We start from the raw sequence: 19428 nt of genomic DNA, 5'->3' as shown, positions 1-19428 counted from the left end.
TCTTGTTCTGTATGTGAACGCCTTTTTCCTACATCTGACACAGTATCATAAGTGTGGTGGTCTCAACAAATCTCATAGAAAATTCTGACTTGCTGTCACCTTGTTAACAGTCTCACTCTCAGCATCAACAAGTCACATTCTCATAGCTTACTGGTATTAATAATCTCATCCAGTTAGAATATACAATATATATTGCCAGAGAAAGCAGTCGTATGATATTGTCCACTAACAAATTGCTGGAAATTAATAACTTCCTGTTGCAATATTACAATCAGCTTTTTTGTTGGAATTTTAAATATGCCCAGACACAAGTTACCATGGAAATATCACATGCAAGATTCTGACAGTTTGAAATGGATTACATTTCATAGTGAATGTAATGGAATGGATGCTTCAATGAATTATTTTCATCAACTTATCAGTTTGTTTATTTTTTTTGCTTGTGACAGTCTAGTACATCACAGCTATCAGCCAACTGGGACTTTGAAGATCCTGAATCAGGTGTAGATCATTATAGAATAGCAGTGTATGAAACACAGGCAGGAAGTAGACGACAGATCCATCCCATGGACAGGTGGGTATGATAGAATAGAAGTGTATGAAACACAGTTAGTTAAGTAGACAACAGATCCATCCCATAGACAGGTGGGTATCATAGAATAGCAGTGTCTGAAACACGGGTAGGAAATAGACAACAGATCCGTCCCCGTGGACAGGTTATTTCTGTCTTTAGTACACTTGTATTGATTACTGCTATTAATAATATGAGTTTTGGTGATAAAAGAGCACCTCAATAACTTATTGAATGTTGAAATCTTGTAACGAAGCCCTACTTTACTTGACATATGTTTGGTCATTTTGGGCCAGTAGGGCTTTTGTTACAATATTTCCAAGTACCTGCCACATACCTGCACAAATGTCAAGTACAAGCCTATTCCTTTAATACTAGAATCAGCCCAGTCAATAGAAGTATAAGGCTGTCTTGAAGTGTTGTGGTAACTACAAGTATTTGTAAAAGATTGCTATAGCGACAGAGAGGAACTACAAAGTCAAAGAACAAACTACAAATTTAGTAACGTCAGATAAGTCGATGACTGAATACTACATTTTAATCAATATACATTTTTTTGATAAGCATCAGAGGTTTCGATTGCAGACTGTCAGTTTAGTTCATGCCATGATAGATAGGCACTGTTTATGATCATGTCACTGTTTGATGACTGTTTGGTTTTCCACCACAGGAATGACTGGGTATCAGTGCCTGGTACTGCTACTACATGGACATCAGTAGATACTTTGTCTTTGAGAATTGGTGGTCACTATAGTGTGAGAGTCTCAGCTGTCAATGGTGCTGGTTTATCCACTGTACATGACACTGACGGTGTCGTCCTTGATCCTACACCTCCCATGGTAAGTATCTCTATGGTAACACAATTGTAAGTATCTCCATGGTTACACCATGATGTGGTCACACCATGGTAAGATCATGGTCACCATGGTGTTTTATCTTAGGCTAATCAGAATGCGTTTTGGTATCTTATTGTCTAGCTTATGCAAATCGTAAGTATTGTAAGCCAATCAGAATGAATTTTGCTATCTTACTGTCAAGATTATGCAAATTATAAGTGTCGTAAATCAATCAGAATATACATGCACACTATACATCTGTCTTTATTATGCTTAGGTCATAAAGTTGGCATCTTCTGATAATGAGACAGCTTCATTAATATTTCTTTTTGTAACAGTGATTTTGCATTATTGTAGTTTCTACTGATATCTTCATATTCATGTTTGTCATTTACAGATGAGGGCAGTGTTTGTTGGTGTGATAGCTGGTGAAAGTGAAGAACGGTTTGATGGCTATGTTCTACAGACAGATCCCAATGGTATACAAGCTACTTGGCTAGCTACAGATCCTGAGAGTGGTATACTGGCATACTGGGCAGCTGTAGGAACTACTCCAGGTGTGCATAGTTTGTAGGTCAAAGGTCAAAACAATTCTGCAGGTAGTATACTGGCATATTGGGCAGATGTGAGAACTATCCTGTGTTTATAAACTTCATATTATGCTAATTATCAGGTCAAAGGTAAAAACAGGGACTGGTTTACTTACAGTGGGAACTACCCCTGGTATGTGCAATTCTACGAAAGTCAAAACGTTAGCAAGTCTTTATGTCCCAAAAGTAGTATATTGGCATACTGGGCAACAGTAAGAACTGCTCCAGGGGGTATAACTCTTAATATGTAAATTGTTGGGTCAAAGGTCAAACACCCTAACTTCTTTGGCAAAGGCAGTGGATAAATACAACTTAATACAAATATCTCATGAAATCTGTTTTTCAGGAGGAGTTGATGTGAGTGATTATCGTAGTATGGGAATCAACAGAGATGGATACATTGACGGCCTAGAGCTGGAATTGTATGATGAAACTACAAATCAACCTATATACTATGTCAGTGTCAAGGCTGAAAATGGAGCTGGTGAACTGTCTGCCCCTAAAATATCCAGGTAGGAAACTACAGAAATTATTTGTTATAGCTGCAATTCGTTTTGTGATTTGTAGTACGTGGTTTGATGATGTTCAGTACTAGGACAATACAAAGAACATCATGGTGACTTATAACTAGGAGTTACTGTTACAGTAGTATACTGAAAATATACTGCAGTTACAGGAGTACACTCCACAATATTTCTTTTCTTTGTTTAGTTGAGGAAAATATGAATGACATTAAAGTGACTTTGTCAGGACGACTTGAAGACAAGTATTGTTGAAAATGAGTAGTGACAAAACATTATATCACTTCGTGTTTTCTGGTCAATGAATATTGGAAATAATAAAGTTTTCCTGGGAAAATTTCATTTAATGAAAAATCGTCCTTTGGGAAGATGATAGCAAAATGGTGATTTTGAATTGTATGTATACAACTTGAGATCCACAAAATTAATGACTCTGCATTATGCAAATTAATTGTTGTGATATAGAATGGTTGGAAAGTAGATCTGATCCTCAGACCTACTGTTACATTGTTATTGTTCATTGTGTACAGTTTAATATAAACCTAATCAAATTTGGGAAAATGCGAAATTTGCCAAAATTTGTGATTCGCTTCCAAGAAATATTTTGACTCTGTGAGTAGAAATTTTCATTACTTTACCTAATCACTTTCTATATTTGTTCTCAGTCCTATCAAAGTACTGCAGGGAGATATAGCTGGCATTGTTGAAGATGGACCAGAGACAGAGATTGTAAGCTCTGAAATTGTTAGTGTTGATGTTGACTACCAGAAAGAAGAAACTGTTGTTACTGCTCAGTTTATGGGTTTTGAAAGTCAAGTTCATGGCATTTCACACTATGAATGGGCTGTTGGCACACAGCCAAGAAGTGATGATGTACAACCATATACAAATGCAGGCATTGTATTGTCAGGTGACCATGACAACCCTGGAGAAGGTATCTGGTGTTACTGTATTCTGTTCAAATGCCCAAAATATTAGTCTTGTATACTGTGTGTGTGTGTGTGTGTGTGTGTGTGTGTGTGTGTGTATGTATGTGTGTGTGTGTGTGTGTGTATGTGTGTATGTGTGAGCATGAATGCTTGTACATGTGTGCACCTATGTTCATTCAGCGCAAACAGTGCAGTAACTGTATATTCAAACTTTCTCAGTGCATCTTCTCTTTTTACAAGTGATCGTTTGACAGTGTGTGTACATGATTATCTTACCTCTACCTTTGTTCAAGAATTTTTATTGACAGTGACAATGATTTTCCTTAATGTTAGGACTGTTTTATCTATAACTTTAAGATGTTGTGTCCATGTATGCATGACTGCATGCATGTTGTGTTTACATGCACTGATGTGTTTGAATTATAATATATATGTCTGTATGTTCATAACATGTATCATTGTATGATGTGTGATATCTCTGGTATGTGTGCTATAATAACCTTAATTTGTCTACACTAGGTCTGAGTGGTTCTGGCAAGGCCCAGTCATTGTTACCTCTAGAGGGCGGTGTGACATATTTTGCTTCAGTGAGGGCAATAACTGGTGTTGGTAATGTGTTAGATTCAACGTCTGATGGTTTCACTGTTGATGTGACATCTCCTGTCATCACAATTGATAGTCTTGGAGTAATTGTGGAAAATACAACTACCAGTTTAGATGTCAGCTCATCACACTACCAGGTAGGGTTGATTGATTGATTGATTGATTGATTGATTGATTGATTGATTGATTGATTAATTAGTTGGTCAGTTGGTTGGTTGGTTGGTTGGTTGGTCAGTCGGTCGAGCTTACTTATAGAGGATAATCCTTTCAATCATGTGGCTACTTTCCCGAGGAGCCCTAGCTTGCAATATTGTATAGTTTAGCACCCTCTATTGACACACTACAACATGATCTTTGAAAAGAATGACATGGATGTAAAGCAAATCTTAATTTCTTACTTCAATTCTGATTTGATAGGAATCCGTAGACTCCCTAACTGCTGAGTGGACTATTACAGAAGATGAGAGCCAGGTTGTTTATTCCTCATTTTCATACGGAACTATTCCGGGATCTCATGATGTGTACAATACAACAGATAATACTGGCAGTTCAAGCATTGCCAATGGTATGGTTTCACCAGTTACAAATGGTAAACCAAACATCTTGACTGTCCGATCCCTAAATAAGGTATGTTACATACCAGTACATGCATGAATGCAGACAGACAGGCAGACAGACAGACAGATAGACAGATCGACAGACACGTGCAGACAGACAGACAGACATACACAGATACATACATACATACATACATACATACATACATACATACATACATACATACATACATACATACATACATACATACATACATACATACATACATACATACATACATACATTTGCTCTCATTTGTTTAAATGGGACTATGTTTGATAAGAATGAAGTGGAATATGATTAATTTTCTTTTGAAATTTCTACTCAAACATTTGAACAGGTTGGTTTATGGAGTGAGACCATATCTGGTAGTGTCACTGTTGACATTTCACCACCTGAAGCAGGCATAGTTGACTGTCCAATGAACAGTATAGCCACTGATGAACTATCTTGTAGCTGGGGTAAATTCTATGATGGTGAAAGTTACATTGATCATTATCAGTTTGGTATTGGTTTATCAGAAGGAGATGATTCTGTGTTTCAATTCATTGATCTACCAGCGTATCTGACAAGTTACAGAGCTAGAGGTTTGTAAATTATACGTTTTGTTTTGTTTTCATACATTGAAAAGTACACATATGTTGTTTTGGGTATTTCAGGATACAAACACCGTGTGGCTACCTGAGTATCATAGTGTGTGTTAATCACATTTTACATGTATCAAATTTTGTCATGTAATTGTTCTTAGGGTTTTGTGTCCATTATGTGCATTTTAGTGATTTTTTGACAAAATCATGTGATTAATCACTGGATTTACCAAAATTTAGAGAGGGCTAAGTAAACCATTTGATATCTATCAATTACCATCCTATTACCATATTTCACAAGATAGGAAATATTTACTTTTATGACTAAATCTTTATACTCAATCTCAGACAATATACAATCTCCAGAGGACCTGCAGTATTTCCATTTAATTGGAATACATGATAGGTTCATAGTTCACTTTTGGTAATATCTGGAATTTGTTTACTATCCGTTGTACTTACAGACTTGTTAGGTGGTGGTTTACAACACCAAGGCACCTACTATACCACTGTCATTGCATACAATGCAGTAGGCTTGAACTCAAGGGCATTCTCAGCACCAATCATTATAGATGGTACACCACCCATTCCTGGAAGAGTTATAGAATTAACAGGTGTTGATGAAGTAGATGCCACCCAAGACAATCAAGGAGAGGAAATCCAGACTTGTATAACCAATGAAGGTAGGTTATGTCATTAACATCTCCAAACTTAAGCAATAGCTAAATAAACAGTTGCACACAGATATAGACAGACAGACAGACAGACAGACAGACAGACAGACAGACAGACAGACAGACAGACAGACAGACAGACAGACAGACACAGACAGGTGGACAGGCATGCAAATAATAATGACTAAAAGAATGTTGTTAATGTTGGTCAACAAGTTAAAAATATGAAAGCCAATTCAATTTGATAATTTTCTGTAATCATCTGTCAATGTAAGGCAAGATAAAAAATAAGGTTTTTTTTGTTTCACAAACAGAATGTGATGCTCTTGATGTGATGTGTCAGAAATCTCTTACCCAGATTTCTGTAACTTGGCAGCCATTCACAGACCCTGAGACAGACATTGTAAGGTAAACAAAAGTTGTCATTGTCACCCGTTTTCTGATTGGCCAGCATCATACTTGGTCTAGATAACATTATTTCTGACAAAATAATGACAAAGAGATTTCACTTACGTTGTCCTGTGTGAGTTAAGATTCAGCTTGTCGTAGATCTAGGAAGAAGAAACATACAGTCTCTCTTTCTGAATTTAGTGTACTCTACTAAGCGTTGTAAAATTCTACAAAACTTGTACAGTTTGTTGATTATATTTTATATCCATAGGATCAAGTCTTTCATTTTCTGGTCTCCGTGATATTTCACAAAATTGTTCTGATTTCATTCTATCTTTCCTACACATAGATACCAAGTGTCAGTTGGTACATCACCTGGTGGTACACAGTTACGTGAGTTTCAAGATGTTGCCACGGATACCAACTATGCGGTTATCACAGGGTTAGATTTGATGTCTGTTAGTGTTGCCTATGTGACAGTAAAAGGTACCAATGCTGCAGGGTTAACAAATACAGCTATGTCTAATGGTGTCTTTATCAGTCGAGTCAGTCAAGGTTTACCACCACTAGCAAGTAGTTATGTATGGGATGGTAGCAGTTCTCAGGATCTGTAAGTAGTAGTTTTTGTACACGAAATTGTTTATATAAGTTGTCATAGTTACAAAACTGTAAGTCAAAAATCTTTTTACTTATTAATTACTTATTAATCTGATTAGCATCAATGAATCACAGGTCATTACATTTTCATTGTGTATGTTATTCAGCCTGTATTTGCATACTAATATAATGTGTTTTGTATACTATACTGACCCACTTCATCACCCTGGCCTCCTTCATGGGAACCTCTGTTAAAGTGAGGGGTGGGCTCTCACCCAGATATTATATTTAATAAATTGATGTAATTTAGTCTCATTTAGTCTGATTAAAACATACTATAAATGTACTTGGCATTTTAGTCAGTGTAGTGTTGCTGGCTTAGCGTTGATCATAAGTAGCTTACACACTGATTAAGTCATTGTAAATCTTGTATTGCTAGACTATACAACTATATTATGTATACTATTACTATAAAGTTTGTTTCTATTAAAGTTGATTCTGTTGTGATTAAGTTATTGTTAATCAGTAACTGCTTAGTTATTGGGTGATTGCTGACCAATTAATTGGTTGGTTGGTTGGTTGGTTGGTTGGTTGGTTGGTTGGTTGGTTGGTTGGTTGGTTGGTTGGTTGGTTGATTGGCTGGCTGGCTGGCTCTCTAGCTGCCTGGTTGGTTACATCTGCTAAAACGTGATTGTTCTAATCTATAAATTACCATTATGAATATTGTCATAATATCTATGTTTGTTCATTTACCAGTGATTACCAGGAGAACAGTGAGTTATTGAGTGGTCAGTGGGATTTCAGTGGTGATCCTTGCCCAATTCAGAAATATGAATGGTCTATTATGGGATTTGATGGCTCAGTGGTTCAGCCAATGACAGAGTTACCTAATGGTAAGTGATTGTAAGTTTTGATGGCTCAGTGGTTCAACCAATGACAGAGTTACCTAATGGTAAGTGATTGTAGGTTTTGATGGCTCAGTGGTTCAGCCAATGACAGAGTTACCTAATGGTAAGTGATTGTAGGTTTTGATGGCTCAGTGGTTCAGCCAATGACAGAGTTACCTAATGGTAAGTGATTGTAAGTTTTGATGGCTCAGTGGTTCAGCCAATGACAGAGTTACCTAATGGTAAGTGATTGTAAGTTTTGATGGCTCAGTGGTTCAACCAATGACAGAATTACCTAATGGTAAGTGATTGTAAGTTTTGATGGCTCAGTGGTTCAACCAATGACAGAGTTACCTAATGGTAAGTGATTGTAAGTTTTGATGGCTCAGTGGTTCAACCAATGACAGAGTTACCTAATGGTAAGTGATTGTAAGTTTTGATGGCTCAGTGGTTCAACCAATGACAGAGTTACCTAATGGTAAGTGATTGTAAGTTTTGATGGCTCAGTGGTTCAACCAATGACAGAGTTACCTAATGGTAAGTGATTGTAAGTTTTGATGGCTCAGTGGTTCAACCAATGACAGAGTTACCTAATGGTAAGTGATTGTAAGTTTTGATGGCTCAGTGGTTCAACCAATGACAGAGTTACCTAATGGTAAGTGATTGTAAGTTTTGATGGCTCAGTGGTTCAACCAATGACAGAGTTACCTAATGGTAAGTGATTGTAAGTTTTGATGGCTCAGTGGTTCAACCAATGACAGAGTTACCTAATGGTAAGTGATTGTAAGTTTTGATGGCTCAGTGGTTCAACCAATGACAGAGTTACCTAATGGTAAGTGATTGTAAGTTTTGATGGCTCAGTGGTTCAGCCAATGACAGAGTTACCTAATGGTAAGTGATTGTAAGTTTTGATGGCTCAGTGGTTCAGCCAATGACAGAGTTACCTAATGGTAAGTGATTGTAAGTTTTGATGGCTCAGTGGTTCAGCCAATGACAGAGTTACCTAATGGTAAGTGATTGTAAGTTTTGATGGCTCAGTGGTTCAGCCAATGACAGAGTTACCTAATGGTAAGTGATTGTAGGTTTTTGAATTCTCAGTAGTTCAATCAATGACAGAATTACCTAGTGGTATGCTGATGGATAACTATAAATAGATTGATTGATTTATTGATTGATTGATTGATTGATTGATTGATTGATTGATTGATTGATAGATCAAGTGGTTGAATCAATAAAGAGTGATTGAGTGATGCCGTTTGTAAAGTGACTGAATGATAGACACCAATTAATGATATATTGATTGATTCGTAGGCTGATTGATTGATTGATTGATTGATTGATTGATTGATTGATTGATTGATTGATTGATTGATTGATTGATTGATTGGTAACAGATAAATTGATTGATTGATTGATTGATTGATTGATTGGTAACAGATAAATTGATTGATTGATTGATTGATTGATTGACTCATAGAAGATTACACTAGTTATGATAGTCTAAGAAAACTAATAGCTTTAACCACAGTAACTATTTGAAAGTTAATTTCAGTTTTCTGAATCATCATGGTATTGAAAAAATCCTGATAATAATTCAATGTAAAAATTTTGATGATGTAAACACATACTTATCTATTTCCTAGCACAAACATATGGAATGAATGATGAAGTTGCTCTCAGTGATGGAGAATCATACTTCCTGGTTGTCAGGGCAACCAATCTCCTTGGTTACACACAGAGTCTTAGATCAGATGGTATAACTGTACAGAAAGAACCATTACTGCCTGGACAGGTTCGAGATGGTGATGTATTAGGTTTTGACATCAACTATCAACCATCAGTGACAACATTATCAGCTAACTGGGATGGTTTTGGATATGATGCACTCTCACCAGGTCTGTTTGATCTATGTTTCCATAGTAACTATACTTTTCATACTCATCAAATTAAAAATCAAAGCTTTTCAAGTCTGGTCTCCACCCCCACCCCCACCCAACCCCCAACCCCACCACCACCACCACCACCACAGACAGACACACAGATGAGACACACATCAATGAGATCAGCTGTGAGTTTAATAAGATGTTTATTTGCAAAGAAGATCACAGGCCCAAAGGCCCAAACAGTTTATACAAGTTCAGAAAAAAATAATGGAAGCACTGTATGAAACTTTGAAAACATAATAAATAAAACATGCAAGTTATGTAAAATTGAGTTATGTTAATTATTTGGCTACAGGAGAAACACGAAATGGAAAACATCAGATTATTGACCACTATGAAGTAGCTGCTGGAACAGATAGGAGGTTTCCAATGAAGAGAACTGATATTTCCCCATTTGTTGATGTTGGCAAGAACAAATCACACACTTTTACTGACTTACAACTACAGCCTAGGTCTTTGACATACTACATAACAGTGAGGGCATACAGTGTATCGACAGCCATGACTGAAGTCACTTCGAATGGTCTCCAGGTCGGATATGGTGGCAAAGCTGTATCGTTGGGGACTGTCACTGTGCCAAGGTAAGAGAGGGTTAAAATTGAGGGGGAGATGTTGTGTCATTGGGGACTGTCACTGTGCCAAGGTAAACGGGGGGTGAGGGGGAAATGTACCAAGGTAAGAGAGTTTTAGGAGGTAATGTTGTGTTGTGTTGTGTTGGGGACTGTCACTGCAAGGTAATAGTGGGTACAGCCATTTTGTAATTTGTAGTTTTCAAACAGTTTGCAGCTAGCATTTACTAACCAATTTTGCAGCTCATTACATAATGCTCATAATGTGTCTTCCAACAGATATATTCCATCCCGTTCTGAGATGACGATATCTTGGGCTGATTTTGTCTTTACCATGCCTGTTATGTTCTACCAATGGGGACTGGGAACTGCTGAAAATAATCTGAATAAACTAACTTGCAACCAGTTGGTAAGTTACTGAAAGTTTGTATTAAATCGGACTTGTTAAAGTCAGCAAATATACTGTGCGAGTTTAGTAAAGTTAGTGAAATTAGCCATTACAATGTTGCTAATGAAGAAGGTGGATGGTTGTTTTTATTGTTGTTAGTTCTTAAAAGCCATTATTAAAAACATCTGATTATGTACTAGTGATTACTTGCACTATTGTGTGTGCATACTAGTGGTCTTATTACATATGTACTTGTGATTACTTGCACTGGAGTGTGCACACTAGTGGTATTATGACATACGTACTGGTGACTACTTACACTGTAGTGTGCACATACTAGTGGTATTATAACATATGTACTGCTGATTACATGCACTGGAATGTGTGTATACTAGTGGTCTTATTGCATATGTACTGGTGATTACTTGCACAGTCACGGTAGTGTGCACATAGCAGTGGTATATGACATACGTAGTGGTAATTAGTTGCAGTGTAGTGTGCGCACACTAATGATATTATGACATGCGTACTGCTCACTACTGCGTATATGTTATAGTATTATTGCAAGTGAGGATCATACCCCTCAAGTGGGCATTAATTATCCCAATTGATGTATCCTGCCATCACATACTAATCTGACATCTCTTTTTACAGCAAAATTTCAATTCAGAAGGTGAAGTGTTAAATAATCCCGAATTTGGCCATCTATTTGATATGCATGACCTGACCAATGTTGGCACGGATACCCTAGTGATTCCTGATAACCTTGACCTTGAACACGGTCAGAGCTATACAGTGGTTGTCATAGCAACTGATGAATCTGCTCAGTGTTCCTTAGTAACTGCACCTTTTACCGTGGATACCACCCCTCCAGATGAGGGCATACTACAGATTGGTGCCTTCTGGAATACAGTAAGTATTCTTCTTCAGTTAGGAGTTGTAATTTCAAAAATATTAAAACATGGAATAACTTGAAGTCTTTTGTTACACATAAGATAGGTATAGTCCACTATTTTTCATCATTATAGTACATTTACACAAACAAAAAAACAAACAAACAAACAAACAAACAAACAAACAAACAAACAAACAAAAAAATATAAATATGCTTATGTATCATACAGATAATTGGATATGAAGTATCTGTATTTCTGTGCATTTACAAATTATAAGAAGTTCTTTTGTAAAAATGATATAAAACTGAGTTTATGTTGTAAATGTACACAGTCTGTTATTTTAATAGTCCATCATACAATGTTGTTTGTGACAGAGTGTAATGTACGCCAAGAAAGCTGAGGAACTAGAAGTGTCCTGGTTTGACTATGTTGATGATGTCAGTGGTATAGCATATTATGAATTGGCATTGTTTGAAGGCATTTCATGTCAAGATAATCAACAACTTACTATCATCCAAGATTTCATCAAAGTGTCTGCCAATCTTACAGATTATGTATTCCTGGACCAGAATCTACAGGTAATTTATGTGTCCATCTGCCTGTCTACTTGTTTTTTATTGTCTATCAGTCAATCAATCAATCACTCTATCTATCTATTATCTATCTATCTATCTGTCTGTCTGTCTGTCTGTCTGTCTGTCTGTCTGTCTGTCTGTCTGTCTGTCTGTCTGTCTTTAATTATTTGCCTGTCTGTTTATGTATCTGATTGTCTATCTTATATTCGTCAGTCAGTCAGTCAGTCAGTCTGTCTGTCTGTCTATCTGCATGTCTGTCTGTCTGCCTGTCTGTCTGTCTGTCTGTCTGTCTGTCTGTCTGTCTGTCTGTCTGTCAGTCTCTCTGTCTGTCTGTTGTGCTGTCTCTGTGTGGTTGTTTTAATGCAGCTATTAAGATCACCCTGGAAAGTACTCACATAGCATTTATTATCTTTTGCAACTAATGATTTCAGTGAATATTTACCTTCCTGCCAGTGTAGTGATCTTATTATGTAAGAATTTCAAATGAATTGGAATGGGAAATGACTTAAAATAAATATTTTGTATCAGATTTGTACAAATAACGAATAATATAGCAAATTTGATGTATGTTTTATTGTATCAGGTTGATATACCATATTATGTTCATTTGAGAGTCAGCAACCATGCAGGTTTATCAGTAACAACCATATCACCACCAATACTGTTAGATTTAGTGAATCCTGTTGGTGGTACTGTCAAAGATGGCCACAACTATGATTCAGATATAATGTACCAGAGTACAACAACAAGTATGGAAGGTAGGAAATATCTACATCTAAAATATTCTAAACGTTATCTCAGGTATTTAAAATTTAATACAGATTATTTATGTTTTAGATTATTTGAAAAATGTTGATGATACATAGATGCACTTTCAAATTGACAGATGAAAAATAAGAAACCAACCAATTTGAATGGTTATTGATGGTCGCTTAGCAACTACTAAGTGTCACAGGGTTTACTACCTTGTTAATAGATGTTGATTTGACATAAAGTCAAAGAAATAGAAAATTTACGCTTTTTTGTAAGAGTGCATGTACTTGTGTTTAGTGCCCAACTTGTAGCCTTGTTACTATGTTTTGGTGATTGATTGGTTTTTTTTGGACCATTTGACATTGATCAGCTCATAGGCTGTTACCCCTGGTAGTTTTTTTTAGCTGTAATTTGTTATGATAGCTACAAGATATTAATTGCATGAGTTATATTTTCCTATTCAGGTGTTTTCCTTCACCTACCTGACCCAGACATCGATCCATGTCCAAGTCGACAGTTCTTATCAACTGTCACTTCTACCAATACTGATTGGTTTACAGTTGTTGATAAAGGTATCTGGTCTGTCAATCCTAACCATAGAATCCTCTTTACAGAAGACAAGGTTAGTAACATTTGACATTACAGAAGTTCTTCTAATGTTTCCTTCTGTATTTTCACTATATGTATGAAAGTATGGCTACAGTGATGTTCCCACAAAAACTTACACAGTACAACATTGACACTCACACATCATGGAGTTCTATTATGGAATACTACAAAAGAATCTGCTTAATAATTGGAACAACCGTGAATGTATCATAATCAATATTGGTTCTCTTAAGCATGGATGTATGACAAACAATATATCTTTACTATAGTCTAGGAGCCGTCTTGATACTTTCTTATTGTAATTTATTTACATAATCTATAGGTAAATTATTTCGTTGTAGGTGAAATTATATCGTCTGCATGTATTTGATTTTAATATGACTTACAATTCAAAATGATATAAAAGGAAACCTAGATTATTGATATTTGAAAATATCTGCATTAGGAAGTATCAAATCTGAATAAACTTTTGAATAATTTCATATTGTTATGATGTGCATTCTTTGTTGGTAGGTATCACATACATTGGATGGTGCTTTAAGTATCACAATGACTAGAGATGTCAAAGAGGAAAGAGTCAACTCGGGGGCTTACTACTACACCAAACCAGATGTACATAAAGGAGGAAAATATCAGGTATAATATCCCCCCCCCCCTCCCTCCCTCCCGTCTTTCAGACACTGACATACACACTCTCTGACTGTTTGGAAAGTTATTAAGTATTTGTTAACATGAAAGTTCATAATTAAGTTTTTGTTAACATTACTTTCAAGTTCATAGTTATTGTAATTGGGAGACAGGAATGTGCCTGCTCACTGTGTGCCAGCTGAGGACAATCCAAAGTTTCAAAGATCACTTGAAATTCATAAAATTAGTAGTCAAGAATTCTTAGACAACCCCCATGGTGAGAAACGACTGACTTTCAGTTATTAACCTGAACTAAAAAAGATTCTTCAAAGCTGTACGTAACTAGTAATTATGGTATTTTGATAGGTTGAGATCCTTGCCGCCAATGATGTTGTCCATGCTGTAACCAGTATGGTGTTCTGGGATGGACCTACTGGTGTTGTTGGTGATTTTAATGCACCACTTGGTGAAATGAGATGGGAAGAGAGAGTTATAGAGAAACAGGAATGTGCTTGCTGTGTGCCACCTGATGACAATCCAGTCTCTACTGGTGGCTACAATGAATCTACTGCTAATGTGTCAACACCTGACACTACAGAAACAGTCACTATTTCAGAAGGTATTTCCAAATATTAGACTTGATGTTTTCTATGACATTAACACATCACATGATTAGGTGAAGTGAATCCACTTATATCATAATTTCACTGATAGTGTAATTTAAAAAGTAAAACATTGTGGATCCCAACGTTGAAACCAATTAATTCCTCATTGATGCAAGTGTACTTTGTTTGATAAGTCACTAATTCAGAATGTTGAGAGTTATCTGTTTTCAAATCACCATTCCATACTATATTCTCTGTTAATACAGACCTTCGATGTGAATGTAACTGTACTGCCTACTTTATGACAACTACCAAGTCACCTACCACCACAACATCAAAGACAGTCACAGACCAGTCATGGCAAATCATTGAAGATGAATTACCAGGTAAAACCTATACTGGAGATGAAACAACCAAGGGATATGCACATACAGCACTTGGCCTTCAACTTCATTCAGGTAATGATTTCTTTCTTTCAGTATTTTTTTTCCATTTCAAAGAGTGTTATATAATTTTGTGAAGTTGTTCTACAGTACATGTCAAAAATATTTATTATCCGCGGTGTTCTGTCACCCAAAATCTTACCACAGATAAGGTTTTATCATAAGTTTCAGATCTGTAACTGTAAAGACAGTAATGCATTGACCAAGTTTTAAATCCCAAGTTATCACTTGAGTTATATCTTAACAGAGGAGCCATGAGAATTATAGGAATCCATTCTTTTCTTCTCTACCAACTTTTTCTGTAGCACTACCAGACAATCATTTTTCATATCTGGATTTTAATCGTAATCTGAACTTGACCGTAAAGTCCATATTTTGTCTATACTATTATTTGTACATTTACAGGAGTGATTACCAATGGAGAAACCAAACATTATGGGATATTATGGTACAGACATAATAATGATACATATACATCCAAGTATGAGATTGTGGAATTATCATTTGATCCTTCCCAAGCATGGCATACATACACTCTACAAGTATCAATGGATGCACAGGTCAGTAGATGCAAGTTAAGAAACTTAGCAAATAGATTAACAGAAACGTGATATGAATAGTTGATTTGGGCCATCGCAATAAGTCCCATAAAATCAATTATACAATTCTGTTTGACTGTCTTGTTCTTAGTATTTTGTCATCTCAGTTCAGTTAGTTATTCTCTGATATTTTCCTTCGTTCATTCAAGGAAAATATGATTGACCTATTAAAGGGCCAAGTCACTTCGAGTCGGAGACAAGAAATAGCAAAACACTTAGGTCACAAGTATTTTCCAGCTGAAATTAAAAAAATATTATATCTGCACAAGTTTGGAAATTAATTGTGATTCTTAACATTTTAATATTTAATATACTTAATATTTTTTAACACTGTAGAACCACTGACATTGATGAGTGTTGTCATGACATAGATTAACCAGGGTATAAATTCCATATTTCTGTTTGAATGCATACAATTTGGCTTGTCTATGCTATAAATGGTGTTATTTACTTTCATAATTACAGGATGATTGGACTGTTGAGTTAATGATTGATGGTGTACCTGCATCTCTGATGACAGACATACCACATCTGAGTGAGAACACTAAACTAGTGATGACGGTCTGGAATAGATTAGACTATGTACCTGATATTACTGATATATTTAACCCACCACAGTCTAAGGCATCATTCAGGAATCTCAAGTAAGTGAAAGGGTTAAGGGTCAGAAGTTCAAAGGTTATTGTGATTACTGGTTTTGAACTTGTGTCTCCTGTCCATAAGGATCTTTCACTTTTCTTTGTGAATATTTCTGTTTTGGTTCACATTATTGACTTCTTTTTACTCAAGGTTGCCGCCATCAGCTGATAATTTATGTCGATTTGGAGATCCATTCCGTAGTGGTGATAATGAAGTAGAAGCATTCTTTGCTGGAGTAGGATCAGCCAGACTACAAGATGATGTGGTTCCATTTAGACAGGTGAGCTAGGTGACAGACAGACAGACAGACAGACAGACAGATGGACACGCACACATTCAAAGAATGGACAGACACACACACACTCGTATACACACAAACACACACTCACACACACAAAGAATGGACACACATACACACAAACACACACACACACTCACACACACACACACACACACACGCGCACACACACACACAAAGAATGGACACACCTACACACACAAACACACATCGCCATTTATTACCTCCACTGATGGGAACAGTCAGCATTTCCAAAAGATTTTGAAACCCAGGAGAAATCTGTGAAGAAATTAGTTTGATATACAACCAAGGAAAACACTAAAATCATGAAATCAAGTTGATGATGTCACTCTATGCAATGTGTAGACAAAAGTCTTAAATCAGAAACCACTCTGAGGAATAAAGAAAGTTTTGTAAATTTGGGGATCTGGACAGTCATTTCATGATTTAATATCATTTAGAAATATTAGATAAAGTGCAGAGGTAAAGGTATTTCATTGAAGAGGAAAACTTACAAATAATTGCTTCTCCAGTAAATTTCACTTTCTTAAAAATCATCTGATCCTTGATAAATTTGTCTTTTCTCCACAGGTTGTTAGTCCATGTATACCCTGTGTCAAGTCATGTGACATACTACACTGTCATAGTAGCTGTTCTAATACACAGACCACACTTTACCATGTGGTACTTGATGACATTAACTTGGCACCTGAAACCACCATCGAAGAGGATGGAGTGAATCAAACAGTTCCTGTAACATATTACTTGACCATAAAGGCTATCACAGGTACCAACAAATCATTCAAACCCTGTATCAAAACAATACTTTTGCAGTTTATTCTTTTCTGGTTCAAACAAACTTGTCTGACTATTTCTACTTCTTTCTACTACTTCTACACTAATTCTTGTCAAAACAAATTATTCAGCAGTTGAATGAGGGTGCATGTAGTGAATATATTTAGACAGGATTCCCACATGTGCTCAGGATGTGAATAATCCCCAAAATGAAGTTATAAGAGTTTATTAAAGTATGATACACAGTTTCCAGGTTGGGTGGGGGGGGGGGGCACACAAGGCATCACAATACATCATCACATTATTCAGAATAACTTGACAAGTGTTTCTGTACTGTACTTGCTATATTCAAGTGAGATATTCTATCTATTGAAGTTTCTCTGTCAAAGTTATCTCAATGCACCGTTCAGTTTGAATTTCTTCATATTATTTTGACTTGGTCTGACAGTTCTTATCCAAAAACTAAAAAAAAATGCATTCAGGACATCACAAAACTGATCATCAGTAGAATGTAATATTTTTTGTTTTACTGTTTTAGGTTCAGGAAGAGGTGGTATAGCATCATCAGATGGTGTTTTAGTAGATACTACACCACCAATCATTGAAGAGATATTTCATGTTGATATTGACTGGTCTGATACCGAGCCTACAGAATATCAAAGTAGTAATTCTACCATTACTGTCAGATGGGACGCTTATGATCAAGGGAGTCAGGTAGAAATTTTGGTTTTAAATAACACATGAAATATGACAAATATATTCTGATTTTTTATTTTTTATTGTTGACAAACTTTCATATCATCATGTCATGAAAAATTGATTTTGATGAGGGACTGTAGATTAAATATACATTTCAATCATAATTTACTATAATTTTCTAAATGGGAGTTTTTCAAGCCAGACAAAATTTTATTTTTAAATATACTATTTATAATATCAGTGATGTAAACTTGACAACCAAAGTTTTTTTTTTGAAATTCTGATAAAGAGAAGATGGCATACAGAAAAAAACAAATTATTGAATTCCTACGTACTTTACAGGTTAAAGAATTTTTGTGGGCAATTGGAAGTACACCAGGTGGATCTGATATACAAGGGTTTATCTCAAATCACAAGGAAATGTTTGCTATAAATGATGACTTGGAACTGAAAAATGATGAAACTTATTATGTGACACTGAAAGCTATCAATAACGCAGGACTGGAAACAACTAGGTCAACTACAGGTATGTAATACAGGATTGGAAACAACAAGGTCAACTATAAGTATGTAATACATGACTGGAAATAACTAGGTCAAATACAGGTATGTAATACAGGACTGGAAATAACTAGGTCAACTACAGGTATGTAATACAGGACTGGAAACAACAAGGTCAACTATAAGTATGTAATACATGACTGGAAATAACTAGGTCAAATACAGGTATGTAATACAGGACTGGAAACAGCTAGGTCAACTACAGGTATGTAATACCTGACTGGAAAAACTAGGTCAACTACAGATACAGGACTGAAAACAACTTGACAGGTATGTAATACAGGACTGGAAACAACTAGGTCAACTACAGGTATATGTAATACAGAACTGGAAACAACTAGGTCAACTACAGGTATGTAATACAGGACTGGAAACGACTACATTTAGGTCAACTACAGGACTGGAAACAATTAGGTCAACTACAGGTATGTCTATTTCATTTTTATGAAGGTGCTACTGGAGATGTTTGTTTAAATGCAAATGACTCAATACCAGGTTCTCACATTAGTGCTTTCTTCCATTTTTTTGTTCTTGACAAGCTTTTTCTACAGAAAAAGGTAAGTGTTTTTTGCACCTATAAATTCTTATCCTACTCTAAAGTTAGCAGTATTATCATATTTGTACAAACATTAACAGGAATAGAGAAA

The 19428-nt window shown here is 35.9% G+C and overlaps 1 protein-coding gene across 1 annotated transcript in view; it reads left to right on the top strand.

Moving 5' to 3' along the window:
* The window catches only part of LOC144446291 (uncharacterized), a 66738-nt gene that overhangs the window by 37199 nt on the left and 10111 nt on the right, over positions 1-19428 (top strand). The window contains exons 47-74 of the mRNA XM_078136039.1: positions 450-574; positions 1242-1410; positions 1805-1964; positions 2344-2509; positions 3184-3452; positions 3967-4187; positions 4468-4677; positions 4988-5234; positions 5699-5917; positions 6223-6316; positions 6648-6908; positions 7652-7788; positions 9426-9677; positions 10021-10306; positions 10574-10703; positions 11337-11594; positions 11953-12156; positions 12737-12911; positions 13371-13528; positions 14029-14151; positions 14509-14761; positions 15014-15205; positions 15596-15750; positions 16255-16433; positions 16579-16708; positions 17318-17513; positions 18060-18235; positions 18563-18746. Coding sequence (XP_077992165.1) covers positions 450-574; positions 1242-1410; positions 1805-1964; positions 2344-2509; positions 3184-3452; positions 3967-4187; positions 4468-4677; positions 4988-5234; positions 5699-5917; positions 6223-6316; positions 6648-6908; positions 7652-7788; positions 9426-9677; positions 10021-10306; positions 10574-10703; positions 11337-11594; positions 11953-12156; positions 12737-12911; positions 13371-13528; positions 14029-14151; positions 14509-14761; positions 15014-15205; positions 15596-15750; positions 16255-16433; positions 16579-16708; positions 17318-17513; positions 18060-18235; positions 18563-18746 — 5329 coding nt within the window. The remainder of the gene's footprint in view (positions 1-449; positions 575-1241; positions 1411-1804; positions 1965-2343; positions 2510-3183; positions 3453-3966; positions 4188-4467; positions 4678-4987; positions 5235-5698; positions 5918-6222; positions 6317-6647; positions 6909-7651; positions 7789-9425; positions 9678-10020; positions 10307-10573; positions 10704-11336; positions 11595-11952; positions 12157-12736; positions 12912-13370; positions 13529-14028; positions 14152-14508; positions 14762-15013; positions 15206-15595; positions 15751-16254; positions 16434-16578; positions 16709-17317; positions 17514-18059; positions 18236-18562; positions 18747-19428) is intronic.

This window comes from Glandiceps talaboti, chromosome 15 (assembly GCF_964340395.1).
Source record: "Glandiceps talaboti chromosome 15, keGlaTala1.1, whole genome shotgun sequence".
Lineage (NCBI taxonomy): Eukaryota > Metazoa > Hemichordata > Enteropneusta > Spengelidae > Glandiceps > Glandiceps talaboti.
The sequence above is the reverse complement of the archived record's forward strand: the minus strand, read 5'-3'. Positions and strand labels throughout refer to the sequence as shown.